This window comes from Mixophyes fleayi, chromosome 10, assembly GCF_038048845.1.
Source record: "Mixophyes fleayi isolate aMixFle1 chromosome 10, aMixFle1.hap1, whole genome shotgun sequence".
Lineage (NCBI taxonomy): Eukaryota > Metazoa > Chordata > Amphibia > Anura > Limnodynastidae > Mixophyes > Mixophyes fleayi.
In genome coordinates this window covers 16,196,597-16,209,419 of record NC_134411.1, presented here as the reverse complement: position 1 = coordinate 16,209,419, position 12,823 = coordinate 16,196,597, and the positions used below count along the sequence as shown (strand labels likewise).

At 38.9% G+C, this 12,823-nt stretch overlaps 1 protein-coding gene across 1 annotated transcript in view; it reads left to right on the top strand.

Annotated features, from left to right (window-relative positions):
- The window catches only part of VWCE (von Willebrand factor C and EGF domains), a 69,836-nt gene that overhangs the window by 34,797 nt on the left and 22,216 nt on the right, over positions 1 to 12,823 (top strand). The window contains exons 10-18 of the mRNA XM_075187973.1: positions 220 to 348; positions 4,933 to 5,052; positions 5,180 to 5,601; positions 5,683 to 5,773; positions 5,854 to 5,936; positions 7,695 to 7,782; positions 8,095 to 8,180; positions 8,394 to 8,511; positions 12,462 to 12,547. Of these exons, the coding sequence (XP_075044074.1) occupies positions 220 to 348; positions 4,933 to 5,052; positions 5,180 to 5,601; positions 5,683 to 5,773; positions 5,854 to 5,936; positions 7,695 to 7,782; positions 8,095 to 8,180; positions 8,394 to 8,511; positions 12,462 to 12,547 (1,223 nt within the window). The remainder of the gene's footprint in view (positions 1 to 219; positions 349 to 4,932; positions 5,053 to 5,179; positions 5,602 to 5,682; positions 5,774 to 5,853; positions 5,937 to 7,694; positions 7,783 to 8,094; positions 8,181 to 8,393; positions 8,512 to 12,461; positions 12,548 to 12,823) is intronic.

Genomic DNA, 12,823 nt, shown 5'->3' with positions numbered 1-12,823 from the left:
GGTATCTGGGATTTAAATCAGCTGATTCCGTGTAAAAAGAAAAGGAACCCTGAGTACTCTGTGATCAGAAAAACAGGTTTTTTAAAAAAATATGTGTGTCTGTGCATGCAGGTGTTCTCTGACGCGTTTCTCTGCCCCTTCTATGAGTGGTTTCTTCAGAGGTCATAGAAGTCCACATCCTTTAAATAAATAAATTTTGTGCTTAATTGTTTCCTCTAGATATCAATGAATGCCGACGGCCAGGAACATCTCATCTTTGCCAGCACTTCTGCCGCAACACACATGGAAGCTTCTTCTGTTCCTGTCGAGCTGGTTTTGTGCTTGGTGCAGATAGGGTGTCATGTGTTGGTAAGTGATTATGGGACAAATAATGTATACTTATATCTTGGAAAGATTATATTGCAGGAATTCAGGGTCATTATACCTCTCTATGCAGTGTCATGCCTGGGATAGCTTGGACCCACAAAAGGAAACTTTGGTGAGAGTTCACTGAAGGAATTTGACATAATGCAAAGCATAAATATACTTAATTTATATTGCTGGGTGACAAATACATTGATGATTCCAGATGTGGATGAGAAATAATTTGATAGTAACCTTGAACATGTCTGATTTAGTTATCCTGTGATGTAAATTAGGTATTTTGAACTATTGTTTCATGCAGTAATTCTCTTATTGCTTGAAATGTGCACCCTGTTAGTTAAACTCTTATTTTACCTTTTAATTTACCTTTATTTTTTTTTACCTTTATTTTAACTTTTACTTTTTCAAAAACCTATTGGCCTTTCATCTCTTTTAAGTATGTGTATATGCTAGAGATGTGTTCAGACGCCTGTGTTTTGGTTTTGGTTCTAACCCCATCATCATGTTTTGGTTTTGCTTTGGCCCAAAATCCTCATGTGTTTTGATTTTGGTTTTGGATTTGGATTTACTTAAAAATATGTAAATTCATGTGACTTTTAACTGTTTTTGTTCCTACTCTATTATTTGTAGCATTAATATTCATTTACAGTCATATACAGTCTATTTTCTATTGATCTCGTCACAACTGCCACCCCACAACTGAAATGGTTTGAGAAAATCGCTGAAGCACATAAAGTGTGGAATTTCACGTCACTACTACTTCTTGCTGGGTGTGATACATATGTTCGACAGTTACATCATCGACATTTATATGGTCCACAACATAATAAAGACAGGGCTGAAAAGTCGTCAATAATGACATCGACAGTATTATTAGGTTGACAATTTGAATGTAGACAGTATTATTAGGTAGACAAAAATATCCCTATCCCTAACTCTAACCTTATAATACTATCTACAGTTGAATTGTCAACCTAATAATACTTTCAACCATGTGAATTGTTGACCTAATAATACTGTTGACACTTGAGTTGTCGACCTAATGTTGTTGACTTTTTAAATGTCGACCAAATGAATGGTTAGCTGACAATCGAATACCCTCTTGCTTCAGTTGGTGGCATGGCAGGTCATTTTTTTTAGTAGCTGCTGCAAGGATCTACATGCGGTCACTAATTGCCGAAAATGGGCAAAAATTTTATGGGACACAGACAGCATCTCCTGCACCGACCTCTCATTTATTGAGAAATTCTGTGCCACTAAGTTTATTGTGTGTACAACGCATGATTTACTTTGACACAATATTCATCCTTCCCCTCATTATCTTGTTCACGTACAATACATTCATTTTCAGATCCACGATTATCCCCCTCATCCTCTTACACATTTGTGAATTCAATCTAACATCTTCAATTTCTGTGTCTAAATCATCATCATTGCTACTTATCTGCACATTTCCAAATGGTTGAGAAATTTTGGAAGGAGGCTGCACTATAATTACAGTATCAGAATCTGAAACTTCAGACTCACATATAGCACTCATGGATACCCTTAGCAGCGGCGCACGGAGGATTGTCGGGGGGGGGGGACCCAAAAAAACCCCCAAAAAAACAAAAACGAGAGAGAGCTGCGCAGCAGCTCCGTTTCACCAGCGCTGTCCTATACAGCAGCCGCGGTGCTGTCTAAGAAGCGTCTGCGGCGGTGCTGTATACAATACAGCACCGCCGCAGACGCTTCTTTGACAGTGGCGCGGCTGCTCTATAGGACAGTGGCCACTTAGTTAGCACAGGGGGGGGGGTTTCTAGAGACTCAGAAACCCCCCCTGCGTGAACCACTGCCTTAGAGTCTCCTCAGGATAATGTGAGTGTCCAAGTTGTTCTTCAGTCTCAGTGTTCTTTTCATGCACTGATGTGGCTCTTTTGGAGGTGACAGATCTACACTCTGAGTGAGATGCATGGAAAGTTAAGGACAATGCATGACCATGTTGGACTCTCTCTTTTGCAATGGGCATTTTAGTACGTGTACCAGCAGTAGCATGACCTCTACTAGAAAAAAGTGGACATTAACTGAGCCTTTTCTTGCCAGTGGTGTATGGATGGTGAGCTATTTTTATTTTTTTGGACAAATCACCACATTCATTAGAAACTTTTCCCTTAATCCTCACATCAAGACCTGATGTTTTCTTTGAGATTGACAAACAGTCTTTGGATTTTGAGCACGCTTTGTTATACTTTTATCCCGCATTAACTTTTTTTTACTAGTAGAGGTTGAAAAAGTACAATTACTGCTAGTACAAGTACTGTGATGGCCCTGATCTGTTGACTGATCCATGGTTGACAAGAGGAGTAGTTGAAGTTGCCATCACACCAGGTGGACACCCAATGAGATAGGGAAAGGAGGGAATGTTACCTTACAATTCTTCTGACACTGCTCCACAATATAATTCAACTTTAGACAATGGGTTCTTTAAAAAAAAAAAAAGAAGAGTCTTACCCATGCTATCACTACTAAAATGGCAGTTGAGAACAAGGGGGAGGGCTATATATAGAAGAAATCAATCCAAAACTTGTGAGATACATTTTAACTGGAAATGACTTTCTGCCTTGATTTCGGATCTGAATTTGGCACATAAAACCGGATCATGGCTCAGAATTTAAAAATTTGGTTGTGTTGGATTTCTTAGAATCCAAACCACTCATCTCTAATGTATACTATATCAAAAGATGGAAGAATAGAGACACATATGGTGATCTGACGAATACACTCAGAACCAAATAGGATAGACATACACACAGATACAGGCACAGATACAGTCAGACTGATAGGCAGATGGGGATTCACAGGACAGACTGATGCACAAAATAACAGAGAGACACATGTATACTAAAGGAAAGACCAATAGCAGCACAGAATGATGCATTTGCAGGACAGATGTACCAGGTCAGACACAGATACTGAAAGGACAGACATAGAACAGTAGGAATGGATACAGAGAGGATAGACAAACACAGGGACAGAGGTATATGGATACAGAGGATAGACAAACAAAGGTACAAAGGTATATGGATACTGAAGAGATAGACAAACACAGGGACAGAGATATATGATACAGAGAGGATAGATAAACACAGGGACAGAGGTATATGGATACTGAGAGGATAGATAGGCACAAGGACAGAGGTATATGGATACAGAAGGGATAGATAAACACATGGACAAAGGTATATGGATACGGAAGAGGTAAATAAACACAGGGACAAAGGTATATGGATACAGGGTGTATAGACAAACAAAGGGACAAGGGTATATGGATAAAGAAAGAATAGACAAACACAGGGCAGAGGTATATGGTTACAGAGAGGATAGATAAACAAAGGGGCAAGGGTATATGGATACAGAAAGGATAGACAAACACAGGGACAGAGGTATATGGATACAACGAGTACAGACAAACACAGGGACAGAGGTATATGGATACAACGAGTACAGACAAACACAGGGACAGAGGTATATGGATACAGAGAGGATAGACAGACACAGGGACAGAGGTATATGGATACAGAGAGGATAGACAGACAGAGGGACAGAGGTATATGGATGTAGAGAGGATAGGCAGACACAGAGACATAGACATATGGATACAGAGACTATAGACAAATACATGGACAGAGGTATATGGATACTGAGAGGATAGATAGACACAGGGACAGAGGTATATGGTTACAGAGAGGATAGACAGACACAGTGACAGAGGTATATGGATACAGAGAGGATAGATAGACACAGGGACAGAGGTATATGGATACTGAGAGGATAGACAGACACAGTGACAGAGGTATATGGATACAGAGAGGATAGATAGACACAGGGACAGAGGTATATGGATACAGAGAGGATAGATAGACACAGGGACAGAGGTATATGGATACTGAGAGGATAGACAGACACAGTGACAGAGGTATATGGTTACAGAGAGGATAGACAGACACAGTGACAGAGGTATATGGATACAGAGAGGATAGATAGACACAGGGACAGAGGTATATGGATACTGAGAGGATAGACAGACACAGTGACAGAGGTATATGGATACAGAGAGGATAGATAGACACAGGGACAGAGGTATATGGATACTGAGAGGATAGACAGACACAGTGACAGAGGTATATAGATACAGAGAGGATAGACAGACACAGGGACAGAGGTATATGGATACAGAGAGGATAGGTAAACACAGCGACAGAGGCATATGGATGCAAAGAGGATATATAAACACAGGGGCAGAGGTATATGGATACATAGAGGATAGTCAAATACAGGGACAGAGGTATATGGATACAGAGGGGAGAGAAAAACACAGGGACAGAGGTATATGGATACAGAAAGGATAAACAAACAGAGGCAGGGGTATATGGATGCAGAAGACAGAGAAACACAGTGACAGAGACACATGGATACTGTCAAGGCAGATACACAGACATAAAGCCATGGCACAGAGACAAGAAAAAGAGAAACAAATGCTTACCTGATTTAATAAACTGACCAGTCCATATGTGCTTATTTCTCTTGTAGATGTGAATGAGTGTCTGGAGAATACCACCCTATGCTACTCTGGTAGTTGCATTAATACACTGGGGTCCTATGTCTGCTCCTGTCCTGCTGGTTTCCTTTCAATCAATGGGGGATGCTTAGGTAAAACACTCTAATACTTTCTTTCTAATTTCCTTTCGCCCCCAGTCAATGATCAACAGTCTTAGCACATAAACTAGTCAGATTAGCGGTGAATATCAATATTTCTTTGTATTTCTGTGCTTTGCAGCAGTTACTCCTGAGACACAGACTGCTAGCTTCCTACAGGCAGTGCACAGCGATTGGGCACCACTGAAGCCAACAGCACCAATGCCCCTAACGCTAGGAACTCCTGTCATCAGTGCATCCCAGACCGTGATGGCCAGTACCATGTTAGCACAAGAAGTTTTTACCGCAAAGTCTACCTCAAAACCACAAACTACAACAACAGATCTTGATCCTTTGCCACCACCTCAGAATCTCAAAACGGGTCATTCTACATTGTCTCAAAAATCCTCAGGGATCTCCCATACACCTCTAAAAGAAAACATGATAATGCCAACTGGAGCCCCCACTGCACTGCATACAAATGTCTCATGTTGGCATAACAAGGAACTGCGACTGGCAGGAAGTTCTTGGACAGAACCAGTATGCTTAGACTGCATTTGCCAGGTATGTGTTGCAGTGTGCGAACAAAAATTATTTTATCTGTCCATCTCAAAGATTTACTGATTAAACACATACGTATTACAGGAAGGGACAGTATCCTGTGAGCGAAGACTATGTAGCCTAAACTGTTCACATCCAGTCTTGTACCCAGACAGCTGCTGCCCTTCATGTGATGGTGAGTTTTGTCCGGTGTCGCCTAAATGGTGCTTGGACATCTCTTGACTGTTATATATTCATTTTTGTGGTCTATTACAGGGTGCTTGTTTGAGGGCACATTGAGAGCAGATGGAGAGCTTTTTCCTAATTCTCCAGATAATTGTACCATTTGTATCTGTTTGGTAAGTACATAAAGGGAGAGTGAGAGGCTACATATAAGAATTCCATGTAGACTATTGACTAGCTCATCTGTCTGTCATCATAATTGCTTCACTCCAATTGTTTTCAACATAAAGTTCATTTTTCTGGCTTATTGTCTTGCCTTTGTTTACCAATTACTAATTTCTAAACTTTTTGCTTTCCTACATGTCATATTTTAATGGAGCTCCTGGAGCTCACCTCTCATCTAGCTGTACATTGAGCTTCTGAGTTACTGTGCTTTTTGTTAACTGTACCATGCTGTTTCACCCTGTGTCGTGTTACTGTCTGTCCCTGTACGGCGCTACGGATACCTAGTGGCGCCCTATAAATAAAAATTAATAATAATAATAATAACCCAACATTAACTAGTTCAGTGATGGGCAAACTACGGCCCGCCGGCCAGATCCGGCCCACTTAGAGGTTTTATCCGGCCCGCCAATATTTAAAACAATTTCATTAAAATATGCATAAAATTATTAGGGCCGACCCTGTGTGTCAGTACCTTCATTTTTATGTCTTCCCAGCTATTTCCTCTATTACACTTCATCCTCCTTCCTAAAAGGATACTTCGTATGTCAATCACTCAAACACCTGCCCGCCCCCTAATGGCTGAAAGTCATGTGAGAAGAGATGGGCTGGGCCATATACTAAGGCGGATTTCGATTGGCTGCTGTTTTGTCAGTTAGTGGCTCACCAGAAAGACGGATCTGCAACAATCTGCTGAAATAAGTGCTGTGTCTGTACGATCGCTGCACTTATAGAGGTAACACTGCTATATAACACCCTCCCGTCCCATTCAAAACATTTGTATTATATATTTCGATATTTGAGTTTTTTAATAAATTATATTGGCCCGCCTAAAATTTTTCTTTTTTATTTGGCCCACTCCTGAAAAAGTTTGCCCATCATTGATCTATAGCTTCTTACTTCCATTGGTCTACACTAAGCTCTGATTGGTGCTCAATGCCTTCACAGTGGTCTTATTCTGTTCCTGATATTTGTGGCTCAATATAATCCTATCTCTGGCTGTGTTGTAATGCTCTTCTGTCTTTATCTTTTTGTGTGTGTGGGAGTCCTCTACCATGCTGTCGGATATCTGAGAAAGAGAAGGTGTTTCAGTATGTTAACAAAATAATTGACAGCAGGTTATCCACATGTCTTACACAGGTGGAATCAATGAACCATTGTGTCACTTTGGAGGTTACGTATTGTACCTGTACATACTGGAGCTTTCAATTACAGGGGGTTGGAATATGTTTTAAATGTAATAATTTTTATTTTCCATTTTTAAGTAAGTTGTGTAAAGGTTTCAGAATATTTATTTATTTCAGGTCATAATTTGTGATAGATTTGGTGATAATATTTTCTATTACATTATTGTCTACAGTTTTGAATGTAACAAGCGCTAATGGATCGGGCTTAGCATTTTTCCAAGCCTTGTGTTCTTAGAATATTCACCAATATTCCCAAATCATTGATTAATGTGTCTCTAAGGTGTTCCGTGACCATATAATGCCCAAGTCTGCAGGCACTGTGCTTTTATACAGGTAGCAGAATGCCATGCTTATTATTTATTATATTGTTAGTAACAAGGCATTTTTAAAGTCAAGTGTGTACAGTATTGATCTTTGCTATTGTTATGCAATGTTAAGATTTGTATCTTGTGAGAAAACTTTAGTCTGCATTGTATGTATATATAATTGTTTTGCATTATTTAACCAATGTTTGGGTTACTCTAGGCTGGAAACATCACTTGTATCCCTCCTGTGTGTCCTACTGTTTCATGCACTGATCCCTTCATGTCGGACTGCTGCCTGCAATGCCCAGGTCTGTGATGTACTTGCATATGTATATAATACACAGCATACCATTAGAGAGACATTTATGAAAATTGGTTCATAGCTAACTGTACAAAAATGTGTTGCAGCCAATTGCAACCAATCAGACATTTGCTTTCATTTTTACTAGAAATGACAGACTCCCTTTGCTGTGGATCACATGACCATTGTTTTTAACAATTACTTGTCCGACAATTTTCCTGTTTCCTCAAATTTCCTCTCCTATATATATCTTTGGTTTTACCTTATTTGCTTAATGTCTGCCAATCTCTGAGAAGATGTAAACTTTGTTTACACGTAGATGGGTGTGAATTCCAAGGAAGCAATTATCCTCATGGTGCCAAATTTAGCCGGGATGAAAATGGATGCACATCCTGCTTGTGTCAGGTCTGGATAGCTCCATTCTTTACTTAATGTCGATGTCCTTTGTTGCAAATATTGTTCCCTCCAGGTATTTATTGCAAACACCTTTGTAAAATTCTTTGATCAGAATTGTGAAATTTGCCAATAGAGTGCTCCCTACTAATATTGCATATTTCACAGTACGTGTACACTGTAGATTTCATCAATGTCTTGTGATCTCTTTCTTGCACTCTTTAGAATGGAGCGGTAGAATGCTCATTTGTCCCGTGCCCTAGTCTAGAGTGCGCTAGAGAGGACTGGGTGTTGGAGGCTGGACAATGCTGCTTCCAATGCCAGGATCCACCGCAGAGTACAGGTAGGTTATACTCAATGTATGGTGAATAAGCTAATAGAATTTATACACGGAGGGCAGTTCTACCTTGGAAGTGAAATGGATTAAGTTTTCTCACCATTGTATGCCCACATTTTTTTTAAGTTGGTATGAATAATACCAAAAGCTAAAGGTGGGTTCCTATTGGATTGTTGGAGTTAGCATTTAGCTTAATATCATATATATGTTGAAGATAATGTGGAATGGAAGTGGATAACATAAATAAATAAATGATAATGAGTTTAACTCGTGGCTCACAGTGGAGTTCCAAGGGCAAGTAAAATTCTCAAAATGCTTTGTATTCTTTTGAAATCTGTAAAAGAGAATTATACAACATTAGTGTTAGATAGAAAAATACAAATTATAGAAGAAGGTAAAATTTCCATGTCATGATGAAGATCAAAAAGTCACCAGTAACTAGAAAGGTGTATAAAATCAATCAATATATGAAAATATATAAATGTAATATATTTTTTTTCTTGTAATTGTGAAAAACATTATTGGAAAAACAACTATGCAGCTCAAGATTAGGAGTAGGGAACATCTGAATTTCATTGAAAGTGGAAAACAGAAACGGCACGTATGAAGCATATAATTAATTGATAGATTTATTGTTATTAAGAGAGTAGTTCAGAGGTGGAACTAGCGAGCTTTGGGCCCTGGTGCAGGAAGGCAGGAAAGAGGGAACCGGGGCCCCCAATCCTCTGCATCTGTCATGCAGGGGGCCCATTATCTCCATGGGCCTCTGTGAACCGCACCTGCTGCATCAATGGTAGTTCCGCCACTGGGGTAATTGTTCCATTAAGGGGAAGCCACTCGACACCCAAGTTGAATAAAAGAGAGTAGTTCTGAATACACAATTGGAAGGTAGACAATCCATTAGAGCTCAATCTGAAATGTGACACATACACATTATGGGCCTTAAGAGTAAGAGACAAACCAAAAAAAAGAGCAATTTTGCACCTTGGCAAAACCATGTAGCACTGCAGGGGCGGCAAACTTAAAATGTGCAGATAGATTTAGAGTTGAATTGGGGCGTGTCTTAGTGCAACTCTAAATTAAGTAAAAATAAAGCTGTTCAGTATTTGTGTGCTACATTATTATTATTATTATTATAGATTTGTAACATGCCACAGTGCTCCGCAGCGCCGATGCACGCTCAGTCAGTATTTCCCTGCATTGCAACATGGTTTTATCTAGGAGCAAATTTGCTCCTAAATCTAAATGAAGCCCTATGTGAGAATCTGTTAATCAATGTGTTTAGTTAAAAGGTTGGCATAGTACAACAGTATCAATATTTAGGGGGTAGGTTTGTGTTATGTTGTAACGTTATGAAAGCTTGAACTAATAGCTCAGGAATTCATCTATGCTGAAAGATATCAAAAAAGTTCTCAACTATGTTCAATGCAACTAAATAGTGGAATTGATCATGAAACTTAAATAGAGCAAATACGTATGTATGCTGACAAGCTACCCCCTTGATGAAGCACATATGGGTGATATGTCAGATTTCTTGATGACCATCTTCAGATTTATGTTTCTGTGGGTACTTTATTGAGCTAAAGCAATGTTTTATTAGATATATGTAGCTGTGGCCTGAATTCTACCCAAAGGTATGCTCACTGATTTGGTGTGTAAGTAAGCTCCATTCAACAAGTGGTTTGTCTTAAATCATCTATAACTCTCATATGCAGCAGCTGTTCCCTGGGATTCATACTGCTTCAGAGTGGGTGCAATCCCTTTGTATATATGTATGTGCTGATAAACCATTAGAATTTACTAAACAAGAACAATTTAAAGGTCAAAAAAGGATACAGTAGAGGTCATTTAAAAGTTTCCCTAAAGCTGCCAAATCTTTACATTTTCCACAGGCCTTATCTAAATAAACGACACTGATAATTGCCAAAAAGTGCCTCTGGAACAAACGTGAAGGCACTCTGCGTTGATGAATACTTATTTTTCCTCGCTCCACATAGAAGGGTGCAGGAAACAGATCAATATTCGTTATCGTAGTACCCGCAAATGAGGTCAGGTGGACATCTCAGTAACATTCAGAGGGGAATTCAATTACCTGCGATTGTTCCACTGAACATTTTTACGGTACTACGGTACTGCAACACCTATGGGGGGTGAAAAGAAATCTGTGATTTTGCGGTAACGCAGAATTCCTATACGACCTTTCCGGAGGGACACCGTGCATAATTGAATTCCCTTCTCAGTGTCACATCATAGGGAATTGAATTTCCCTTGTAGAACATTATTATGTTTTGAGTAAAGCAGATACATATTATTCATATTTGTATTTTATTGGTAACGTTTGAAATATATTGTATTATGCTTATGATACTTTACCTGCGCTTAGTGAGTGACCACTTCTCATAGACAGTTTTCTAAGTTGCTACACCTATATAGGCTATGTACGGTTATATATACATCATTGACTTTTAGTAGGCAGTACTTTTATTTAGATATTATTTTTTGTTTTCTGCTAGTGCCAGTTCATTGTGCAGATTGTATTAAACATTTAAAAGGGAATTCTACATAAAATGAACAGAAAACTAAATTGTACGTTTTATAGAACACACACACACACACACACACACACACACACACCTCTCACTTGTAGCAATTATCTCTGCTGTTTAAACTTTGTTATTATTATTTGTGAATCGCCTTACCTTTCCTTTGTAAAGCTGGGTACACACTACAGAAATTTCGACCAACTTTTTATGCCGAGCGATTTTACATGCGATCGATGTTCCGATCGCTCGGTCCATGGACTGCATACACACTAGCCTTGTTTAGGACGATAAATGGAAGAGCGGACGTCCCTTTAGCGACTTTTTACAGCTATGTTGTCGTGAGCAATGACTGTAATTTCGTACTCACTGTTGTGGATCGTTCGGAAGTTTATACACACTACAGAGCGGAAATGAGATTGGAACGAAAATATTAAACGGTAGGACCAACCAAATGAGGCGACAATCGTCCATTTGGGCAGACTTTTGACCATTGTGTACACACTGACCCGACTTTTGAACGAGAGGTCGTATGTCGGCTGATTTAGCCGATTATTGGATGAAAACTGTGTAGTGTGTACCCATCTTAAGGCATATTATAGCTACTCAAAATATTCTTTGAAACAAGCAAACTAGTTCTGAATATCCAATGGACTGCTTCCCTGTGCATTTCTGCTAAATGATCTCCTTTTGGATAAACAGACCCTCTTCTGAAACCAAATCCTCACATTGTTGTTTATCACTTGTTATTGTTTCTTTTTTGGATATATGTTATTGTCTCAGTGAATAGGCTGCATTCTGATATGAATATTGGTTCAGACTACAAAATGCAGTTACACTCAAGCCGCAGGTATTGAGGTACAAAAAATGCTGCTCTATGTAGTCTACTTTCAATAACTGTGATTAAAATTCTTAGAGCGGAATGCGTGAGGACAACACAGCCTGCACACTATTATCGTTGCTATGGTAATAATGCACATTATTGCCATTAGGATGGCAATGTCAACGCAGAATTTTGCTTGCAGCTCCGTGAGCCGCGAGCAAAAATCTGCGTTAAAATTACCGTACTAACAGTAATAGTGCATGGCCTGCGTTGTTCTCAAGAACAATACGGCCAATTGAATTCTTCCCTTAGAATGTTTGCAAAAGAGAAGAATAATTATATGATAAAGTAGACTATGTAAAACAAATTTCATATTATTATGTCTTATTATTATGCTTTATTGTAATCTTGTAAATTCCGTCATTTAATTCTGATATGTATGCGATTGTTTTTCTTTTCTTTTTGTTGTTTGGTATGTTTATATCTTAAAAAATTTCAATAAAAATACTGGATTTAAAAAAAACAAACAAAAAAAAAACAATTACGCAAACCTATATGAAATTCTCTTTTACTTTGTCCTCTTCTCCATCTAGGATGTCCCTTTGATGACAATGGGATTGAGATTCCAGTTGGACAAATATGGTCTCCTGGAGATCCCTGTTCAATCTGCATATGCCAGGTAAATTCATTTATGATCTGTACCGACAACTTACAATCATTGATTGGTGGGCTGTGGGATTTTATTTGAGATGGTAAAACAATATTACTGTATGTGGAGAATTGAGAGCTAATTTTACTAGAGAAAAACTTGAGTCTGGTTTGGAGAACTGATAGCTGTAAATTATGACATCAGTTTATTCTCTGTGCTGCTATTGTCTCTTTTATAGACCAGTCTTGTTGCAGAGTTGTGTTGACGTTGATACTGGCTGCCCTGCATGTAATAATACCTATTGTG